The sequence below is a fragment of the Salvelinus sp. IW2-2015 genome, linkage group LG28 (assembly GCF_002910315.2).
Source record: "Salvelinus sp. IW2-2015 linkage group LG28, ASM291031v2, whole genome shotgun sequence".
NCBI classification, from domain to species: domain Eukaryota; kingdom Metazoa; phylum Chordata; class Actinopteri; order Salmoniformes; family Salmonidae; genus Salvelinus; species Salvelinus sp. IW2-2015.
Window position 1 is genome coordinate 4083021 of NC_036868.1, and position 22936 is coordinate 4105956.

General features: G+C 42.0%; 1 protein-coding gene across 1 annotated transcript in view; it reads right to left on the reverse strand.

Moving 5' to 3' along the window:
* Positions 1–14795, reverse strand: part of enpp1 (ectonucleotide pyrophosphatase/phosphodiesterase 1) — a 46700-nt gene extending 31905 nt beyond the window's left edge. Inside the window, exon 1 of the mRNA XM_023974155.2 lies at positions 14541–14795. Within this exon, the coding sequence (XP_023829923.1) occupies positions 14541–14678 (138 nt within the window). The 5' untranslated portion in view covers positions 14679–14795. The remainder of the gene's footprint in view (positions 1–14540) is intronic.
* Positions 14796–22936: the final 8141 nt, after the last annotated feature.

A 22936-nucleotide genomic window follows, 5' to 3' on the forward strand; every position in this document is an offset into this window, starting at 1 on the left:
TGAGGAAGTACAGTTCCCGCTCAGCCCAGTCAAAACTGTTCGCTGCTCTGGCACCCCAATGGTGGAACAAACTCCCTCACGACGCCAGGTCAGCGGAGTCAATCACCACCTTCCGGAGACACCTGAAAACCCCACCTCTTTAAGGAATACCTAGGATAGGATAAAGTAATCCTCTAACCCCCCCCTTAAAAGAGTTAGATGCACTATTGTAAAGTGGTTGTTCCACTGGATATCATTAGGTGAATGCACCAATTTGTAAGTCGCTCTGGATAAGAGCGTCTGCTAAATGATTTAATGTAAATGTATAAACCCAGGGTCGTTACAATATATATAAATATGAAATATCACATTTACATAAGTATTCAGACCCTTCACTCAGTACTTTGTTGAAGCACGTTTGGCAGCGATTACAGCCTCAAGTTTTCTTATGTATGACACTACAAGCTTGGCACACCTGTATTTGGGCAGTTTCTCCCATTCTTCTCTGCAGATCCTCTGTGGAAATTAAATATTAATTACATACTATGCTGTTTTTACTTAKGAGAACTGTCTATTGTTTTATGTTAATATTTTTACTGATACAGGCTTGTCGTGTGACTTAGTCATAAGTCTTGGCATACAGATAAGAACCGTTTGGGGTGAGACTGCAGTATGTGACATCCTGTTTTAACAATCTACAGGAATTAGATGTGTGGAAACATGCAGGAAGGAAGTGTCAATGGTGGCAACGTCAGCTATATACACAGACAAACTAAACACCTTTTATATACCATATGTTCTCATGTTCTGAGCAAGGAACTAATAGGRACTTTAGTATTGCCAGCCTAATCTCGGGAGTTGATATGCTTGAAGTCACAAACAGCGCAATGCTTGAAGCATTGCGAAGAGCTGCTGGCAAACGAAATAAAGTGCTGTTTGAATGAATGCTTACGAGCATGCTGCTGCCTACCACCGCTCAGTCAGAATGCTCTATCAAATATCAAATGATAGACTCAATTATAACATAATAACACACAGAAATACGAGCCTTAGGTCATTAATATGGTCAAATCCGGAAACTATCATCTCGAAAACAAAACGTTTATTCTTTCAGTGAAATACGGAACCGTTCTGTATTTTATCTAACGGGTGGCATCCATAATTCTAAATATTGCTGTTACATTGCACAACCTTCAATGTTATGTCATAATTACGTACAATTCTGGCAAATTAGTTCGCAACGAGCCAGGTGGCCCAAACTGTTGAATGAACGCAAGAGAAGTGACACAATTACCCTAGTTTAATATTGCCTGCTAACCTGAATTTCTTTTAACTAAATATGCAGGTTTAAAAATATATACTTCTGTGTATTGATTTTAAGAAAGGCATTGATGTCTATGGTTAGGTACATTCGTGCAACAATTGTGCTTTTTTCGCAAACGCGCTTTTGTTAAATCATCCCCCGTTTGGAGAAGTTGGCTGTCTTTGTTAGGAAGAAATAGTCTTCACACAGTTCGCAACGAGTCAGGCGGCCCAAAATGCTGTATATACCCTGACTCTGTTGCACAGAACGCAAGAGAAGTGACACAATTTCCCTAGTTAAAATAAATTCATGTTAGCAGGCAATATTAACTACATATGCAGGTTTAAAAATATATACTTGTGTATTGATTTTAAGAAAGGCATTGATGTTTATGGTTAGGTACACATTGGTGCCACGWCAGTGCTTTTTTCGCGAATGCACTTGTTAAATCACCTGTTTGGCGAAGTAGGCRATGATTCAATGATAAATTAACAGGCACCACATCGATTATATGCAATGAAGGACAAGCTAGATAAACTAATAATATCATCAACCATGTGTAGTTAACTAGTGATTATGTTAAGATTGATAGTTTTTTTATAAGATACGTTTAATGCTAGCTAACACCTTACCTTGGCTTCTTGCTGCACTCGCATAACCGGTAGTCAGCCTGCCACGCAGTCTCCTCGTGGAGTGCAATGTAATCGGCCATGATCGGTGTCCAAAAATGCCGATTACCGATTGTTATGAAAACTTGAAATCGGCCGACCTCTAGTCAAGAGTTACTTGATTCGTTAATCTAATTATTTATATTTAATATTTTTTATTTATTTATTTTTTCGTCCCTTTTTCGTGGTATCCAATTGGTAGTAGTTACAGTCTTGTCTCATCGCTGCAAGTGCCGTACGGACTCGGGAGAGGCGAAGGTCGAGAGCCATGTGTCCTCCGAAACAAAACCCAACCAAGCTGCACTGCTTCTTGACAATACCCATCCATCGGCTGGAAGCCAGCCGCACCAATGTGTCGGAGGAAACACCGTACACCTGGCGACCGTGTCAGCGTGCACTGCGCCTGGCCTGCCACAGGAGTTCCTAGTGCGCAATGAGACAAGGATATCTCTGCCGGCCAAACCCTCCCTAACCCAGACGACTCTGGGCCAATTGTGCGCCGCCACATGGGCCTCCCGGTCGCGGCCGGCTGCAACAGAGCCTGGACTCGAACCTGGAATCTCTAGTGGCACAGCGATGCAGTGCCTTAGACCACTGCGCCACTCGGGAGGCCTAATTTGTTTATTTTTGATTTAACAGGCAGTGTTGTTTTTAATTACCGGTCCCCTGGGGCCCTTCTGTAAATATGCACATGTATTTCCTCACGTGTATTCTTATTCTCTTTGGCATTTGTTTTAGAAATTTGGATTCAGAATATTGCTAGTAGTAATCATTTGTCATACAGTAAATAATGTCTGGATTTCCTGAATCAGAAATGCCATAAACTAAACGGTTGTTCTGGTCAAGCCTCTCTTGAGTTTATGGCGAAGGTGACTACAGATGGTATCTAGATACATGAAAGGGTTATATAATTTGACCAAGAACAGTCGGAAGCTCAACCCCCCCTAACTGTCTGAAGCAATGGCGACAATGGCGTACAGTATGGTCCTGCACCACTTCTACCGTGAGACCTGAGTCTGAGCCAGCAACCTGTACACAGTCAAAGCCATCAACTGCCTTTTCCTCTCAGGTTGTGCGACATGAGTCCACGTGGAGTGAGCATGGAGAGAGATCCTGTCAACTTCTTTCATGCTGCTGGTGTACTGGTAGGAAAATGGACAATAAATACATAACGGACTGTAAAGGACAGTGAACATGTGCCATTCGGGAGGACGAACTGAAACACTATCTGAAGAAGAACATGAAGACACTCCAGAAGGATGAGTGCCGGGAAACAGGGGGTGGTCAACCATGCCCGTAATTGATTTAGCCTTATCCAAAATTATAGGTGACCATTGCTGTACATTCATACCCTGGGTGAGGATAACTTGACTATTGTAGTGGAACATCTGAAAGAGCTCAGCAGTGATCTCGCAAACTAACACCAACCAGACAACGATTGGAATCCGTTTTGAAGGGTTCAGTTATTATTTGGTGTTATGGGAGCTACAATATTTAATTGATTGATTTATGACTTGGAAATGTGTTTTTTCAATAAATACTTATTATAACGGTCTAAGGCACTGCATCATCAGTGCAAGAGGCATTACTACAGTCCCTGGTTCGAATCCAGGCTGTATCACATCCGGACGTGATTGGGAGCTCAACAGTCGGAAGGCAGTCATAGTCAACAGTCATAGGGCGGCGCACAATTGGCCCAGCGTCGTCCGGGTTTGGCCGGGGTAGGCCGCCATTGTAAATAAGAATTTGTTCTTAACTGACTTGCCTAGTTAAATAAAGGTCTAAAAAAATAAATATAAAAAAATAAAAATAAATTGGTGTCCAAAAATACCAATTTCCGATTAATCGGTCGACCTCCAGACCATACCCAAATGAATCTTCTTCAAAATGTGTCGTATGACACTTTAATCGTTCTCATTCAAATGTATAACTCTCTCCTGGGTACAAATAAAAAGTCAGTAATTCTCCACATCTGGGTGTTGGCCCTTACTGGCCCTTACTGAGAAGTAAATGCTGGTCGTAAGACAACTCCCCTCCTCCTGGCTGCCTGGTGGTCTGCTCTGCCTGGCTCCTCTGGCCATGTAAGGGTGCACGGCTGGCCACATGTTTGTAATTAGTGGGCGGTTCAAAGACTGTGGATCTCAGTGGTTTAAAGTTTCAACTGAGTCAGCCATGTTAAAAGGGAGGGATATACAGCAGTTTAATAATCAAGGCTTGAAGAGAGTCAAGTCTCAATAGAGGCTAGCAGGACCTGTCAGGATTAGAACTGGGCTCTAATCAGTATGGCGTGTTCTCATTGTGGGTTAAAACCAAGAACCTGTAGTAAAGAGCTTGACGTAAAGAAGACTCAGGTCCTAATCTTGAAGTGCTTTGAAAACTCTGAGGACTTTGTTTCATGAATCATATGCTGTACATGTGTGATGTCGTAAGTCCTCATGAACTTACTGGTAAAAGCCATATTAGAACGAAATATTGTGCAAGTATGTATGTATGTGTGTGTACATGTGTTTATGTTTGCAAGAGTGTGTACATGTGTTTATGTTTGCAAGAGTGTGTGTGTACGTGCGCAATAGTGTGTGTGGTGTTTGAGAAACCTGGCTGGTGTCCTGGGAAAGCCAAGGCTAAAGTACCGAGGTCCAGTGAAAGTACACACTGTACTTTGTAAAATGTCAATTTGCTTCACGTAATCATGAAGGATTCCTGTTATTGGTTGACTTTTTGTATTATTATTCTGTATGTAAATCCAAGACATTCAAGGGTTTTTCTTTAAAAAAAAGTATTTTCTGCATTGTAGAATAATAGTGATGACATCAAAACTGTGAAATAACATGGGATTGTGTAATAAGAACAAAAAGTGTTAAACAAATTAAAAAATATATTTTAGATTCTTCAAAGTAGCCACCCTTTGCCTTGACAGCTTTGCACACTCTTAGCATTATCTCAACCAGTTTCATGAGTTAGTCACCTGGAATGCATTTCAATTAACAGGTGTGTCTTGTTAAAAGTAAATTGATAGAATTTCTTTCCTTCTTAATGCATTTGAGCCAATCAGTTGTGTTGTGACAAGGTAAGAGTGGTATACAGAAGATAGCCCTATTCGGTAAAAGACCAAGTCTTCAGACCAAGAGAACAGCTCAAATAAGCAAAGAGAAACGACAGTCCATCATTATTTTAAGACATGAAGGTCATTCAATCCGGAAAGTTTCTTCAAGTGCAGTCGCAAAAACCATCAAGTGCTATAATGAAACTGGATCTCATGAGGACTGCAACAGAAAAGGATAACACAGAGTTACCTCTGCTGCAGAGGATAAGTTCATTAGAGTTATCAGCCCAAATAAATGCTTCACAGAGTTCAAGTAACATCAACAGTTCAGAGGAGACTGCGTTATATCAGGCCTTCATGGTCAAATTGCTGAAAAGAAACCACTATTAAAATGACACCAATGAGAAGAGACTTGCTTGGGCCAAGAAACACGAGCAATGGACATTACACTGGTGGAAATATGGCCTTTGGTCTGATAAAATCTCAAATTTGAACTTTGGCTCCAAACGCTGTGTCTTTGTGAGATGCAGAGTAGTTGAACGGATGYTCACWGCATGTGTMGTTTCCACCGTGAAGCATGGAGGAGGTGTGATAGTGTGGGGGTGCTTTGCTGGTGACACTGTCAGTTGTTTATTTAGAATTCAAGGCATACTTAATCAGCATGGCTACCACACCATTCTGCAGCGATACGCCATCCCATCTGGTTTGCACTTAATGGGACTACAATTTGATTTTCAACAGGACAATAACCCAACACTGATGTGCCGATATTACATTTTTGGCCGATACCGATATCCGTTATTTTCCCTTGCCAAAAAAAACGATACTGATAACCAATATAAAAAAATAATTTGCAGCCCTTTAAGCATTCTAGTACAGTTAAATAGTTAACACACACAAGGACGCAGCGATCTAAGGCACTGCATCTCAGTGCAAGAGGCGTCACTAGTCCCTGGTTCGAATCCAGGCTCTATTACATCCGGCCGTGATTGGGAGTCCCATAGGGCGCCGCACAATTGGCCCAGCGTTGGCCGGGTTTGGCCGGGGAAGTCGTCATTGTAAATAAGAATTTGTTCTTAACTAACTTGCCTATTTAAAAAAAAAAAAAAAAGTTACACACACACTGACCCAAAAATTATTTTGTTGGCATTTACGCATGTCCCCATTACCAGTGAAACATAATCCAAAACTATTTCTTTCACTTACTTGCTGCGCTGTTTCATTGTTAATTTCTTCAGTCATTTCATTCTCAACCAGGATTTCTATGGAACACCGTTTGGGTCCTTGTGTGTCAAATAACACTATTTGACGTGTCATAAGCTTGTTGACCAATCAGGWTCTGAATATGACTGTACGTCACAATAATTTAACACGTTCATACATTTTTTAATGTAGTTATTACACATAGATTACACTATCACTCGTATTTCTTCATCGATACGTATGCTGTGATGCAGGTAAAGTTGTCTCGCACACCTACAGTGTTGGTCATTAAAAAAAGCTATCTAGCTCATGGATGCAAACAYTGTTCTTTCCCAAAAATATAGCAAAACGACAATCTGTTTCAGTAGCTACAGTTAGCTAGCTAACTATATAGCTAGGTGTCATCTAAAATAACCATCATTTATAAGAGTTCTATTTTGTTTAATGGTGGTCGGACCATCTATGTGAAGCTAGCCACAATTAGGATTAGCCACAATCGTGGAATTTGCGTTTAGCCTTCAAAATAAAAGTATGGAATAATTCTACTATGTATTCATTTGCGTCACTGTCAAACTTTTATTTTTAAGGCAAACCGCAAATTCCACTACTGTGCCTAATTCTTTTTGTGGCTAGCTTCACAACACATAACCCGGTCTGGTCGAGCATTACATTTACATTTAAGTCATTTAGCAGACGCTCTTATCCAGAGCGACTTACAAATTGGTGCATTCACCTTATGATATCCAGTGGAACAACCACTTTACAATAGTGCATCTAACTCTTTTAAGGGAGGGGGGTTAGAAGGATTACTTTATCCTATCCTAGGTATTCCTTAAAGAGGTGGGGTTTCAGGTGTCTCCGGAAGGTGGTGATTGACTCCGCTGACCTGGCGTCGTGAGGGAGTTTGTTCCACCATTGGGGTGCCAGAGCAGCGAACAGTTTTGACTGGGCTGAGCGGGAACTGTACTTCCTCAGAGGTAGGGAGGCGAGCAGGCCAGAGGTGGATGAACGCAGTCACTAGCATCACTAGCTAGATGAAGCTAGCTGGCTGCTTATAACGTTGGCTTTGGGAAACAGGGTTAAGTAGGTGGCTAGCTATTTAAACTCAACAAAAAAAGAAACATCCCTTTTTCAGGACCCWGTCTTTCAAAGATAATTAGTAAAAATCCAAATAACTTCACAGATCTTCATTGTAAAGGGTATAAATACGGCTTCCCATGCTTGTTCAATGAACCATAAACAATTAATGAACATGCACCTGTGGAACGGTCGTTAAGACACTAACCTCTTACAGACGGTAGGCTATTAAGGTCAGTTATGAAAACTTAGGATACTAAAAAGAGGCCTTTCTACTGACTCTGAAAAACACCAAAAGAAAATGGCCCAGGGACCCTGCTCATCTGCGTGAATGTGCCTTAGGCATGCTGCAAGGAGGCATGAGGACTGCAGATGTGGCCAGGGCAAAAAATGTAAACGTCTGTACTGTGAGACGCCTAAGACAGCGCTACAGGGAGACAGGACGGACAGCTGATCGTCCTCGCAGTGGCAGACCACGTGTAACACCTGCACAGGATCGTTACATCCGAACATCACACCTGCGGGACAGGTACAGGATGGCAACAACAACTGCTCGAGTTACACCGCGAACGCACAATCCCCCCACCAGTGCTCAGACTGTCCGAAATAAGCTGAGAGAGTCTGTACTGAGGGCTTGTAGGCCTGTTGTAAGGCAGGTCCTCCCCAGACATCACCGGCAACAACGTCGCCTATGGGCACAATCCCACCATCGCTGGACCAGACAGGACTGGCAAAAAGTGCTCTTCACTGACGAGTCGCGGTTTTGTCTCACCAGGGGTGATGGTCGGATTCGCTTTTGTCGTCGAAAGAATGAGCGTTAAACCGAGGCCTGTACTCTGGAGCAGGATTGATTTGGAGGTGGAGGATCAAATCAAAAGTTTATATGTCACGTGCGCCGAATACAACAGGTGTAGTAGACCTTACAGTGAAATGCTTACTTACCAGTAGTGCAAAACAATTATTAGGTGACAATAGGTAAGTAAAGAAAAAAGTAAAAAACAGGCTATATACAGTAGCGAGGCTACATACAGACACCGGTTAGTCTGGCTGATTGAGGTAGTATGTACATGTAGATATGGTTAAAGTGACTATGCATATATGATGAACAGAGAGTAGCAGTAGTGTAAAAGAGGGGTTGGCGGGTGGTGGGACACAATGCAGATAGCCCGGGTAGCCAATGTGCGGGAGCACTGGTTGGTCGGCCCAATTGATGTAGTATGTACATGAATGTATAGTTAAAGTGACTATGCATATATGATAAACAGAGAGAAGTAGCAGTGTGAAAAAGAGGGGTTGGGGGGGACACAATGCAAATAGTCCGGGTAGCCATTTGATTACCTGTTCAGAAGTCTTATGGCTTGGGGGTAAAAACTGTTGAGAAGCCTTTTTGTCCTAGACTTGGCACTCCGGTACCGCTTGCCATGCAGAAGTAGAGAGAACAGTCTATGACTCGGGTGGCTGGGATCTTTGACAATTTTTAGGGCCTTTCTCTGACACCGCCTGGTGTAGAGGTCCTGAATGGCAGGCAGCTTAGCCCCAGTGATGTACTGGGCCGTATGCACTACCCTCTGTAGTGCAATGCGGTCAGAGGCCGAGCAATTGCCGTACCAGGCAGTGATGCAACCAGTCTGGATGCTCTCGATGTTGCAGCTGTAGAACCTTTTGAGGATCTCAGGACCTATGCCAAATCCTTTTAGTTTCCTGAGGGGGAATAGGCTATGTCATGCCCTCTTCACGACTGTCTTGGTGTGTTTGGACCATTCTAGTTTGTTGTTGATGTGGACGCCAAGGAATTTGAAGCTCTTAACCTGCTTCATGACAGCCCCGTCAATGAGAATAGGGGCGTGCTCGGACCTCCTTTTCCTGTAGTCCACAATCATCTCCTTAGTCTTGGTTACGTTGAGGGATAGGTTATTATTGGCTGTGTCGTCGTTGTCGGCGATCAGGCCTACCACTGTTGTGTCGTCTGCAAACTTAATGATGGTGCTGGAGTCTTGTTGGAGTACAGGAGGGGACTGAACACGCACCCTTGGGGAGCTCCAGTGTTGAGGATCAGTGTGGATCTGTCATGGTCTGGGGCGGTGTGTCACAGCATCATCGGACTGAGCTTGTTGTCATTGCAGGCAATCTCAAAGCTGTGCGTTACAGGGAAGATATCTTCCTCCCTCATGTGGTACCCTTCCTGCAAGCTCATCCTGACATGACCCTCCAGTATGACAATGCRACCAGCCATACTGCTCGTTCTGTGCGTGATTTCCTGCAAGACAGGAATGTCTGTTGTGCCATGGCCAGCGAAAAGCCCGGATCTCAATCCCATTGAGCACATCTGGAACATGTTGGCTCGGAGGGTGAGGGCTTGGGCCATTCCCCCCAGAAATGTCCAGGAACTTGCAGGTGCCTTGGTGGAAGAGTGGGGTAACATCTCACAGCAAGAACTGGCAAATCTGGTGCAGTCCATGAGGAGGAGATGCACTGCAGTACTTAGTGCAGCTGGTGGCCACACCAGATACCGACTGTTACTTTTMATTTTGACCCTCCCTTTGTTCAGGGACACATTATTCAATTTCTGTTAGTCACATGTCTGTGGAACTTGTTCAGTTTGTTTCAGTTGTTGAATCTTGTTATGTCCATACAAATATTTACACATGTTAAATATCATATAATATAATTTCATGAAATCACAAGTCCAATACAGCAAATGAAAGAAACATCTTGTGAATCCAGCCAACATTTGATTTTTTAAATGTTTTACAGCGAAAACACAATATATATTTATGTTAGCTCACCACAATAGCCAAACACACAACGCCATTTTTTCACCGCAAACATAGCTTTCACAAAACCCACAAATAGAGATAAAATTWATCACTAACCTTTGAACAACTTCATCAGATGACAGTCTTATAACATCATGTAATACAATACAATTATGTTTTGTTCGAAAATGTGCATATTTATAGGTATAAATCGTAGTTTTACATTGCAGCCATCGTCACAAATAGCACCAAAACAGCCAGAATAATTACAGAGAGCAACGTGAAATACATAAATACTCATCATAAAACTTTTATGAAAAATACATGTTGTACAGCAAATGAAAGATACACTTGTTCTTAATGCAACCGCTGTGTTAGATTTAAAAAAATAACTTTAGTACAAAGCACAGCATGCAATAATCTGAGACAGCGCCCAGCCATTCTCCGCCATGTTGGAGCCAACATATTCCACAAAAATACGAAATAAAATCATAAATATTCTCTTACCTTTGATGATCTTCCATCAGAATGCAGTGCAAGGAGTCCTAGTTCCACAATAAATCGTTGTTTTGTTTTAGAATGTCCATTTCTTCTGTCGAATTAGCAACTTTGGCTAGCATGGTGGAGCGCACATGTCCATGAACTCTTGGCACATGGAACGAAAAATTCCAAAAGTCATAAAAGTCAAATAAACTGGTCAAACTCAGTTGAAAATCCATCTTTATGATGTTTTTCTCATATGTATCCAATAACGTCCAAGACGGAGCATTTCGTCCTGTCTACCTAACGCATTGCAGAAAATAATATGGTGCTCCCTGGTGCGCAGCAAAATACTGCCAATATGGCGGACCTGTCACTCCAAAAGCTCTCATTCGGTCTCACATCAAGATAGACACCCCATTCAACATTCTACTGCCTGTTGACATCTAGTGGAAGGCGTATGAAGTGCATACAGATCCATAAATATAAGGCAATTTAATAGGCAAGGCCTTACACAGASACCCATTTTCAGAATTTTCKCTTCCTGTTTGGAAGTTTGCTGCCAAATMAGTTCTGTTTTACTCACAGATATAATTCAAACAGTTTTAGAAACTTCAGAGTGTTTTCTATCCAATAGTAATAATAATATGCATATCGTATGATCTAGAACAGAGTACGAGGCCGTTTAATTTGGGCACGATTTTTTCCCCAAAGTGAAAACAGCGCCCCCTATTAACAAGAGGTTAAGTTTGCTGAACATAAACGCAGTTGACAGTGAGAGGACATTTCTTATTTTGCTGAGTTTATTTTTATGAACTGAAGTTTAATTTCAATAGGCGAACAACAATACTTACAAGGATTCCTAAGTCATTGCTAAGAATAATGAAAATGACTTCAGTTTCTACTGGTCATTGTTTTCACGCTGGTTGTATTGGTGCTAGCTTGGTACCAAGCTAACGCTAGCTACCCCAGAAGTTGCGGTCAAACAAATTATGCTTTATTACCAACGCGGTATTGTAAACACATCGTTCATGGCTGGTGTTTGCAGATTTTTTTGTACAGCTTTGACAGTGCTACTATATATTTTTTGACACGCAAAGACCCAAACGGCGTTCCATAGTATGTATGTTGTGAAGGTAATAGCAGTGACGCTATTACGACTCAAAGACCCAAACGGTGTTCCATAGTATGTATGTAGTGAAGCTAATAGCAGTGATGCTATTACGACACGCAAAGACCTAAACGGCGTTCCATAGTATGTATGTCGTGAAGCTAATAGCAGTGACGCTATTACTGTGTAACTCCAGTAGGGCAACATCTGAAAAATAGCGCACTTGATAGTGTGTACCGGTGCTCGACCAGTCGGCGAAAGCCAACATCACCCACGACAGAGAACGGTTGATTGTCAAGGGCAATGAATTCCATTATCTTGACTTTAATGGATTTAGCTTTTAAATTGTCTTGCTGAAATGTTCTTACTCTTTCATATGACTGCTCGACTCCACACACCAGACATTGTTGGCTAGGTTAGGGATGCTGTGTTTCACGTGTAGTGCAAAATTTTACACGCCGTCATTACGTCATGTACCTACGTTATATAGGTATGCACGGCAGCTTTGACATCGGTATTTTAACATCGGCGTTAAACTAGACATCGGGCCGATACTGATGTTGGCATTTTTAGCTAATATTGGTCGATATGTTCACCGATATATCGTACATCCCTACCCAACACACCTCCAGGCTGTGTAAGGGCCATTTGACCAAGAAGGAGAGTGATGAGTGCTGCATCAGATGACCGGGCCTCCACAATCACACGACCTCAACCCAATTGAGATGGTTTGGGATGAGTTGGACCGCAGAGTGAAATAAAAGCAGCCAACAAGTGCTCAGCATATGTGGAAACTCCTTCAAGACTGTTAGAAAAGCATGAAGCTGGTTGAGAGAATGCGAAGTGTGCAAAGCTGTCATCAAGGCAAAGGGTGGCTACTTTGAAGAATCTCAAACATAAAATATATTTTGATTTGTTAACACTTTTTTTGGCTACTACATGACTCCATATGTGTTATTTCACAGTTGTGATGTCTTCACTATTATTCTACAACGTAGAAAATAGTAAAAATAAAGAAAAACCCTGGAATGACCAAACCTTTGACTGGTATCGTATGATATGTATTCATTTGCAGATGTCGATCATCCCTTTCGTATGATATGTTACGAATTTGCAAAATGTACAATATGTTCAAAATTTGCAAAACGTACGTTACAAATTTGCAAAATGTATGATACAGTATGTTATGAATTCCAATTTGTTGTGGCTAACGCTAGCTAGGTGGCTAACGTTAGCTAGCTCTAGGGGTTAAGAATTAGGTTAAAGGGTTAGCTAAAAGGGTTAAGGTTAGGGGAAGGGTTAGCTAACATGCTAAGTTGTTGCAAAGTAACTAAGCAGTAGTAAGTAGTTGCAAAGTTAATTAGCTAAAGTTCCCGTGATGAGTTTCAAACAAGCAATCTTTGGGTTGCTAGGCGTTCATGTTATACACCTACCCATCCACTCAGACCAACCACCCCTCCTTTTGTTTTTGCCTTAAGTAATCTTATGCAACCATACCAAAAGTAACATATCATACTAAGTTGAGTGTCCCGGCATTACGTTTACTATGTTATGTCTAGTCTATGAGACAAGTCTGCATGGCAACAAGCTCTAATATTGCCATCTGTTGTAATATTTCACAACTCTAAACCGATGTTTGCAGAATGATCCTGAAGAGAGTTGACTCATGTCTGACGAGACATATTGCCCAAGTGTACGCAAGCTGATTGTTGAGACATTGCACTGTAAGTAGCGCACGTAGGCTACTGAGACGTTCTTGAACGTAAGGATATAGTAATTGCAGGTTCAGACAACCACAAAGTCAATGGCTGGCACAGGCAAGTAGGGAAGTGAACCCAGGTTGCTGGCAAACACCCTACCCGTCACACCAAAGAGGTTAACTGGCTTGATGGGAATTGGTGAGGATCGCTAAACGGCCTCTCCAAATGGGAAGGCAGCTCCTTGTGCTTTGACCTATCATGGCCCCCTCACATGTCCCGTTGTGCCTTCTGATGGCCTCATGGCCGCCATCTCACTTCTGACACCAATGTAGTAAAACAGCAGGGCAGGGAAGTAAACCCAGGTCCCTAGTGTGAAATGCAAACACCCTACAAATTGTGCCAATAGGATTAATCCGCTAGGTGAGAATTGTAACGTGGCTCATATATGGAGGATCGCTACTATATCGCCATTAATGATTGAACATCATTGCCATTAGGAGGCACTCTTTCCTCTGGTCTAAAAAAAGTATCCCAATGCCCCAGGGCAGTGATATGGGACATTGCCCTGTGTAGGGTGCCGTCTTTTGGATGGGACGTTAAACGGGTGTCCTGACTCTCTGTGTCACTTAAGATTCCATGGCACTTATCGTAAGAGTAGGGGTGTTAACCCTGGTGTCCTGTCCCTTATACCATCATGGCCACCTAATAATTTACAGTTTACAGTTGGCTCATTCACCCCCTCTCCCCTGTAACGATTCCCTAGGTTGTTGCTGTAAATAAGAACATGTTCTCAGTTAACTTACCTGGTAAAATAACTTTTACAAGAAATGCAATGTAAAAATACCTCATCAGCTTAGTTTAACTGTCTTACCCAATCAGAACCCAAAATATAAGATCGTTAGCCTACTCAAATGTTTGTAAACAATGTCATTGCTCCTTTATGTAATTCAATAGCCTTTCATATTCGATAACATAAACACCTGCACGCTTGCAATAGCCTATGAACGAATCATTGAATGTGTGCCATCCAAAAGATAACATGCCAACAAATGAATTGAAATGTAGGCTTTGGATGTTGGTATTTGGCTTTAAAGTTTGGCTACGTTACATTGTACCATCATGCGATATAACATCACCAAGAGTGCAGACTGCGCAGGTACACTTGATCCTAGTTTTACCATAGCCTACCCAGACCGAAAAGTTACAGTAATTCCACTCACCGCAACGATGACCATGCGGTTCTTTGACCTCTTTTTATGGACCTGTCCACTCTGTCTCATCTGATTGTCTCGACCAGGTGAACCTAGTAAATTGGCAGCCTGCTCAGTCGAAAGGTCATCTGCTTTGGATATTTCCATTCTGCATAAAGTTTTTCCCTGGAGTTTGTAACAGAAAGGTTTTGCAGACTTGAGAGAAAATAGTCTGGTCTCTTTTGCCTTTGGATTTTGTAGGGCTCAATGAAGAACCGCCTTCTTTTTGTGTTGATGTCTCGAAGTTAGCGTTGTAGCCTAATCCTTATACAACATGTGCAGCCAGATGAGTCAGGGTGAAGTATAGTATTGGAGTAGTACCATTAAAAAGTAAATTACAAGACTACCGCGGCCAAGTCCTGCCACACCACCCTCACGCATGGCAGAGGAAACATCGAAAATAGACGCCACAATAGGTATGGAGAGCTAGAGTTGGACGTTTGTAATTATGTTGAGAGGACATTTGTAATTAGCCAACATTCGCTTTATGTACAATAATTACTCACTGTAATTATTACAATAGACTACCTCAGACATGTATAAAGACAGCTAAACGTCAGTTTGAAGGTGGTGTACAGTTTAGGCTACACAACTCAACATCGCTCAAGGAAAAATTCTACAAGTTCAGATAATGCATCACTGCCGCCTCCTTTTGGTGATCATGAAGCTTGCAACTTCCTTGCAACCGCCAACCTCCTAACCTTCAAGACTATGGCTACTACCAGTGCTTAATTTGTAGATTGGGAGGTGCCGGAACAAAAAGTGAGCGCGAGAGTTGACTGACCTGGGGAGTTCTGAGGTACCAGAAAGCATTGCATGCATATCATCGCATTTGCGTTGTGGCATAGAGCAGTAGAATAAAAGCACTTACAGAAGTTGCACACGGGAAAACATTGTTGTAGTCTATTATCCGGGAAAATGTTTGCCTTTTATAAACACATTTCGTGCAATTCTACGTCATTTTATATGACTGGAGACTTTGGCAGCATCTTTTTAAAATACCGCACAAAACGACCAAATGACAATCTGAGATCAATCTGAATCCATCTATAGCCTAGGCCTAGGTGGAGACATATTGTAGGCTACATAATCAGGAGGAAATTATAGTCCTAAAAATGCTTTCCAGTTTCACTGATTCACACACTGATGCGCAGCTCACTCCCTGGCTGGCAGATGCGCTCGTGCCAAAGCCTATTGCTCTCTCTCTCTTGTAAAACAATTAATGGCGATATTAGCATGTAAATCTTAGTGGGACAAACTCAACAGTTTTTTATGCATGTTAGCAAAGCCACTACACAACACGACACTAAACAATACATTAATTGCACTATAACGGTGCCCACAAACTGTTAGGGCCTACATAAAGCTGTCCCAACAGCAGAGCTTTCTTTTCAGCACCATGGAGTGAATCCTTACCACCACTACACCTGGTTATCAGCGGAGTCTTGTCTGGCAGCGAAACAGTTCATTCAGCCTCATGTACTGCCTTTAAAAAAAAACATAGCTGATATGGCTGACTTGCTTAGGGAAAATTAATGTGGTTTCTACTGACAATTGAGATGTACAAACTATAGCATAAAGGAACGATGACTGGATAAGAGGTAATCCGTAATTTTTATTAAGACATTAATGAGCGAGCTAAGGCGGACATACTCAATATAACTATTTGTTCAGCACTTTTTAAAAGTATAGCGACAGAATTCAGAACATGGGCTGTTCTAACAGCAGACAATGAAAGCTCTTGCAATATTCAATGATGACATTCCTCTAAAACAGGCTATAGGCTACATGTGCACCAGCAAGTCAGAACAGTAGGCTAAGTTATGAGGGGGGAAAGGGACCCAATTATTAGGGTGAGGCACATGAGCTACTAACAGCTTACTACACAACATACACTTAGTATTGCTTTCTTAGCTACGATATACATATCTCCCAGGCATATTACATAATTTATGTAGCAGCATATAAGACATTGTTGGACTCAACTTGTTGTGCTGTGCTCACTTGAACAGGAAGGTGGCATGGCGATCCTTCTTGTGGGCAAATTTTGTAATCAAAGTCTGGCATTCTCTGGATGTATCGTGCTTTCAATAAAACTGGGAACTCGGAAAAAAACAAGGTCAAATCACGACGTCAGTGATCTTCAGGTTGGAGCTCTAGAAAGAGGCCCAAGTTCCCGACTTGGAATTCCGAGTTGGATGAGGATTTTCCCAGTTGGAGCTAGTTTTTTCCCGAGTTCCCAGTTGTCTTGAATGTGGAAGAAGTCATGCTGGATTGACAGTATGGCCAATGTATTCAACCTTTTCTGGCCCATGGTGTTGCATGTGAATATTTTTCCATTTAAGCTTGGAAAAGAGACCCTTAAACCCAGACTTGGACCACACACCCACTCCACTGAATAGCAGGCTAGTGATTGCTTTGCGATGCTTGCAGTTAGCCACTGATTCCTTCCAAACCACTCATTTTTGAATTTGAGATTTCCAACTTGTTGTGTAATGTTTGTCCAATGGCCGATGAGCACCGATACATTTCATCTATAATTTCTCTTTATAAGACAAGGTTTGAAAAGAATTTGCCAGTAGATTGTCGACTTGATTCACAATGATGAATGCTTGTCTAGCTAGCTAAGATTTTGACAGTATGATGTTGACATGATCAGTCCAATCAAAGCTACAGTAGATATAACGTGATTTGACATTTTATCTGTGGCCAATTATCTTGAGCCTTCTTAGATGGGCACTTCTAATGTAAATCTATGGCATCGCCCAAGGGGCTTGAATTTTCGAGCTCTCCCCTGTAAATTTTGTACTGACGTAGTGTCCCCATGAGTGACAGAACACTGAGCCAATCACGGCGCAACTAGAGAACATCACCAACCCCTACGCTCTGTATTTTCTGCTGGCTGCCCCACCACCGACAGAAAGCACTGAGCTAGGCTGAAACACCTGCATTTTGGAGCTGCCTTACTCAAGAAAGAAAAAGAGACTATGTTTGTATGCGGCTTTATTAACTCAAAGATTTTTTTAACATTGTTTGCAAACTGATATGTGACACGTATTAATGCCAAAATAACATGCAAAACAGGCAACAACTGTAATGTCGGGAAGCAAGTTCAGGGAGTGAATCATTTAATAAATAAATTAAAACATAATACAAAACAACAAACACAGACATGAAACTGACACAGAAACATTGCCCAATGTTTCTGGGGAAGGAACCAAAGGGAGTGGGGTCACTCCCTTTGGTTCCTGGGGAAGGAACCAAAGGGAGTGACATATATGGCAGGTAATCAAGGAGGTGATGGAGTCCAGGTGAGTGTCATTATGCGCTGATGCGCGTAACGATGGTGACAGGTGTCTACCATATTGAGCAGCCTGGTGACCTAGAGGCCGGAGAGGAAGTACATGTGACAACAACATAAAATGCATACAGTACCAGTCAAAAGTTTGGACAGACCTACTCATTCAAGTGTTTTTCTTAATTTGTACTATTTTCACGTAGTCTCCTCTGAACAGTTGATGTTGAGATGTGTCTGTTACTTGAACTCTGTGAAACATTTATTTTGGCTGCAATTTATGAGGCTGGTAACTCTAATGAACTTATCCTCTGCAGCAGAGGTAACTCTGGGTGTTCCTTTCCTGTGGCAGTCCTCATGAGAGCCAGTTTCATCAAAGCACTTGATGGTTTTGCGACTGCACTTGAAGAAACTTTCAAAGTTCTTGAAATTTTCCGGATTGACTGACCTTCATGTTTTAAAATAATGATGGACTGTCGTTTCTCTTTACTTATTTGAGCTGTTCTTGCCATAATATGGACTTGGTCGTTTACCAAATAGGGCTATCTTCTGTATACCATCCCTACCTTGTCACAACACAACTGATTGGCCCAAATGCATTAAGAAGGAAAGAATCCACAAATTAACTTTTAATAAGGCACACGTGTATATTCAAATGCATTTCAGGTGACTAACTCATMAAGCTGGTTGAGAGAATGCCAAGAGTGTGCAAAGCTGTCATCAAGGAAAGGGTGGCTACTTTGAAGAATCTCAAATATAATATATATTTTTTATTTGTTTAACACTTTTTTGGTTACTACATGATTCCATATAGGTTATTTCATAGTTTTGATGTCTTCACTATTATTCTAAAATGTAGAAAATTGTGAGAAAAAAACTTGAGTAGGTGTGTCTAAATGTTCGACTGGTACTGTAAATATAAATATATTTGGCTAAACAGGTGGGTCTCAACACAGGTGGGCCCCACCTGCCCTGAATGACAGGTCGCCACTGAAAACAATATTGGGAAGTTGATCAAATATGTTGGTAGCTTACAGCATAGAGTGTTCTTTTTTCAGCAGGAGCCATTTTCTTTCCAAACTTTGTTTTCCCTCGATTGTATTTTAAATATTGCAAAAGACCTGTGTGCTGTTTTTTTCCTTGACGTATTTGCCGACTGTAGGCTATTCTTTGTTATTGTGCTACATTCCACAGCTAGGCTATTTATTTWAAAAAAGAAGCTTTTGATCCTCTGTGGCTAAATTGTAGGCCTTTTCATGGTGTAGTAGGCTATTCTGAATGATTTCATTTATTTCTGAAGAGACAGCAGTCATTCTATAGCTTTGACAAATGTATTTCAATTTATCAGGGGTGCTGCAGTTCCTTCAGAACCCTTCGTGTGGGTATGATTCCATATGGAAATAAATGATGAAGTGCAACACTGGAGAGATGAGAGTTGCAGGCTCATGTATATCAGAGCAAAGAGGGAGAGAGATTATAAAAAGTGAATGTCATTCTAGTTATGTGAGAGATACTGGCGCTCTTCTCCACAGTCACGGCCAAGCGTTGGTTTCAAACAGACGTTACAATGTTGCGTGAACCATAAAACCGACCGAACCCAAAACAACTCTGAGAATATTAGCCCCTGGCTGAAAATCTACTTTGTCACATTACATTTTTATTGTGGAGTCAGGATAATTAATGAATGGGCAACTCGAATGAACTTTGATCGATTTTATTAGAATTGTTACATTGTGTAAGAAATTGTATTAGATACTGGTAACTTGTTTTAACCACTTCTCAACATAAGCTATACTTGGCACAACATGCACCCATCCCCCACTATACCCCCACACTTTGTACCCTAATAAGTAACCACAGACCCACACACTCAACCCTCCCCCATGAATAGGCCCCTGTTAAAACAGACGCACATGCATTCTGCTCAAGGATGAGACTTTAAGACAAAGAACTGTGGGAAGGGCCAATGGAAARGTRGACATCAGCCCGGACAGGACTACCCACGACCCAGATCGACCAATCTGAAGGCCAGACTACAAGATCAACCTACTTTGCTTGTTGCCTATATAATCTGTATGAACTGTTTAGAGGTCTCTCTTCCGACGATTCCATACGAGTCAGACAGAAGGAGCCGTGCTGCACGATTTACTAAGATATCTTTGCATCTGAATAAACGGCCTTATTATATAATTATCCACCTCGTCCTATGTCTCTACTTGATCTCCTGTCTCCAGTAAACGTTTTACTAACAATTGCAAAAACATTATTTTTCATGCCACGAGAGTTACTGGATCCGGCCAAATAGGTAAGAAACAAAACAGTCCAAAACGGAGGAGGTGCCAGGATCCGGCTCAAATGAAGCACTGGCTACTACTATCTCATCATAGTTCTATCTCATCATAGTTCATGGCCATACCATCGAGGTATACGTTGTAAATTCTAAAGTGAGATGAGGCCTCACTTCACCACCTACTCAGTGAATGACAGTCATATGTACTACCCCTCAATAAAGGTAGCTACCAAAACATTCAACGTTTTTTACCACCATGAACGAATCTAGGCCATGAAACCATCTTCTCTTACAGTGTAGCCATATGCAAAGCAAATATAGTGAGTTGAGTCTTCGTTAATTATGTCTAGGAAATGCATCACGGTCTCCAGGGCTAGGCCTATTTACTGTATTCACGTGGAAGCCGTTCAAATACACAGTGTTAACTTCCATCTACACCCACAAGGTGGTAGTGTTGTAACTGTCATTACTAGAGCCATAATGGCTGAGGCTTGACTATGACAATGGACAGCACCTATTTTTACAGCAATTTTTCTCACGACMGCATATTTATTTATTTCCAACACGTTTTCCACAACATTGTACATTGTATGTTTTTACAGCATTTGGGGTTAGGGTGTTCCACTGTCCCTCTGAGAAACATAGTGCTCATGATGTCATGATGGTGATCACATTGCCAGCACTGGGGCAGGAACACGCGACCTCTGACCTCTCCCTTGTGTGACACTCAGGATTTACAACATGTCTGGGACTTACTGTTTCTAGTGCTGCGTGTTTATCTTTCTTTCCGTGTGTGTTTATTTACTGTGAGTGAGTGATGTGCAGTGTCCTATGCTCAGTGAACTAGTTTTGCCGCAGCAGTGTGTCTCAGCAGAGAGCCTACAGCTGTCCTCAACCCAGCTGGCCATTAGAATATGACCTTATCTGTGACCCTCACATTCAGCACTTATTGTCTCCGTTGCACATTCTCCCTTGTTCTTAGAATCTTCTCTCACATTTTGCTCTTGAAAAGGCCTATATTGTCAATTTGATGGTGATGGGTAAGGTCTATAAGTACAATTAAATTGCTATCTGGGTTCAATGGCTATGCCCCAAATGGCACCCTATTCCCTACAGTATATACTGTATTAATATACAGTATGAATCTACCATGTGTTCTCTCTCTGCTTCTCTCCCTCTCTTTCCCTCAGGGGTCAAGGCATACTTAAGAGTTTTTTATTTGATAGGGTTGCACGATTTAGAAAAATAAAATAAAATTGCAGTATTTACACCATTAATTGCGATCTTTACTTACCATATGATTTCTTATCAGATCTTTTCACGTCAGATTTTCTTCAGAGCTGATCTGATTGGTCAAAAATCCAATTAGTGAAACAAATMTCAGAATTGGGCTGCCTTTCTATCAAGTAGATGTGTTTTTTAATGTCCTTGAGTCACGGAAAGTATGCCCGGTGTAGTTCACTGGAGGCCTCTGTGTTTGAGATAGTTGTTTTGACATAATGGCTCAATGGCTGTATCTACACTTGACAGTTAATGCATTGTTTGTATTCTGATCATGGAGTTCTGATAATGGAATTCCGAACACATCATGCATTTACACCTGGATTTAAATGTGTTTACCATGCCCATATTGTGTGTAGTGCACTACTTTTGACCAGGGCCCTATGGAATAGGGTGCCATTTGGGACGCATATTGACTAAGGCCGAAATATACCAGTTAGATCCATCAGGCATTTATGCCCAGGAGCAGAATTAGATGTCCAACAAGTGACAGCATAACTTTCCCTGGTCTCTTACGGCTAATCCCACAGGGATTCGTGGGTAATGCTAATAACGTCAGAATGCCCTAACTTTTCCAAAGGCTGTTGCTGTTGAGGCTTTGGGGTTTATTAGCTTAGCTGCACCGCGTGTCATCACCGTGTTTGAAAAATCAAACCGCCTCAGTGGTACTTGAGGGGACGTCGAGTGGCTCCTCCAGCTCCGTCCCAGGCGAACAATGACACTTGAATAATGTAATACGAAGTGGTGGGAGTCGTTCTTTAGTTTAAGAATTCATCAGCTGACAGTTATGAGAGCGCCTCTCGTCTTCCCTTGGAGAGAACGTAGGCCACTTATAAAAACGAGGTAAAAATGTAATGCTCGGGTGAATTATTCATTGGATGTGCGACATGCTCCTCAAAACGTTGCCATATTGAAATCGTCCTTCGTCTCAGCAATATCCGTCCCAGACGTCATGTACTGTACATCAGCCATCAAGACTATCTGAACAGATGAGTGGTTGATTGACAAGCAAAACCTACCTGGTTGCTCACAGTATTTATGTCCTGGAGGAGGACAGCCTTAGATAACTAGAAACTTGAATGGCTCCATTTGTGTGTATGAAAGAGACCGCTGGTAGCATTGTTCTTGTTAACAATATTGTGAACATACAGAGTGGGCCCTCCAACTGTCACTACACAAACATAGTACAATGCTGGAGGGCCTTGTTTGAAGCTGCTCCTCCACAGTGGCTGTGCCAGGGTTTTTTAAGTTGTGGAGGCAGCTAGGCTGGGGCTGAAAAAGGAGAAGGAAGAGAGCTCACTTCTATTTTTCTGCTCTGGGTTTGGTTGGATTTGATCATATAGCCCACACCACCCCCTCCTCTCTCACTATGAGTAATGTGTTCCCCCCCGGTTATCCTCCCCCCCTCTCTCTCCCTCCTCTCCCTCTCTCTCTCTCTTTCTCCCTCTCTCTCCCACCTCTCCCTCTCTCTCTCTCTCTGCCTCTCTCTGTCGCTCTGTC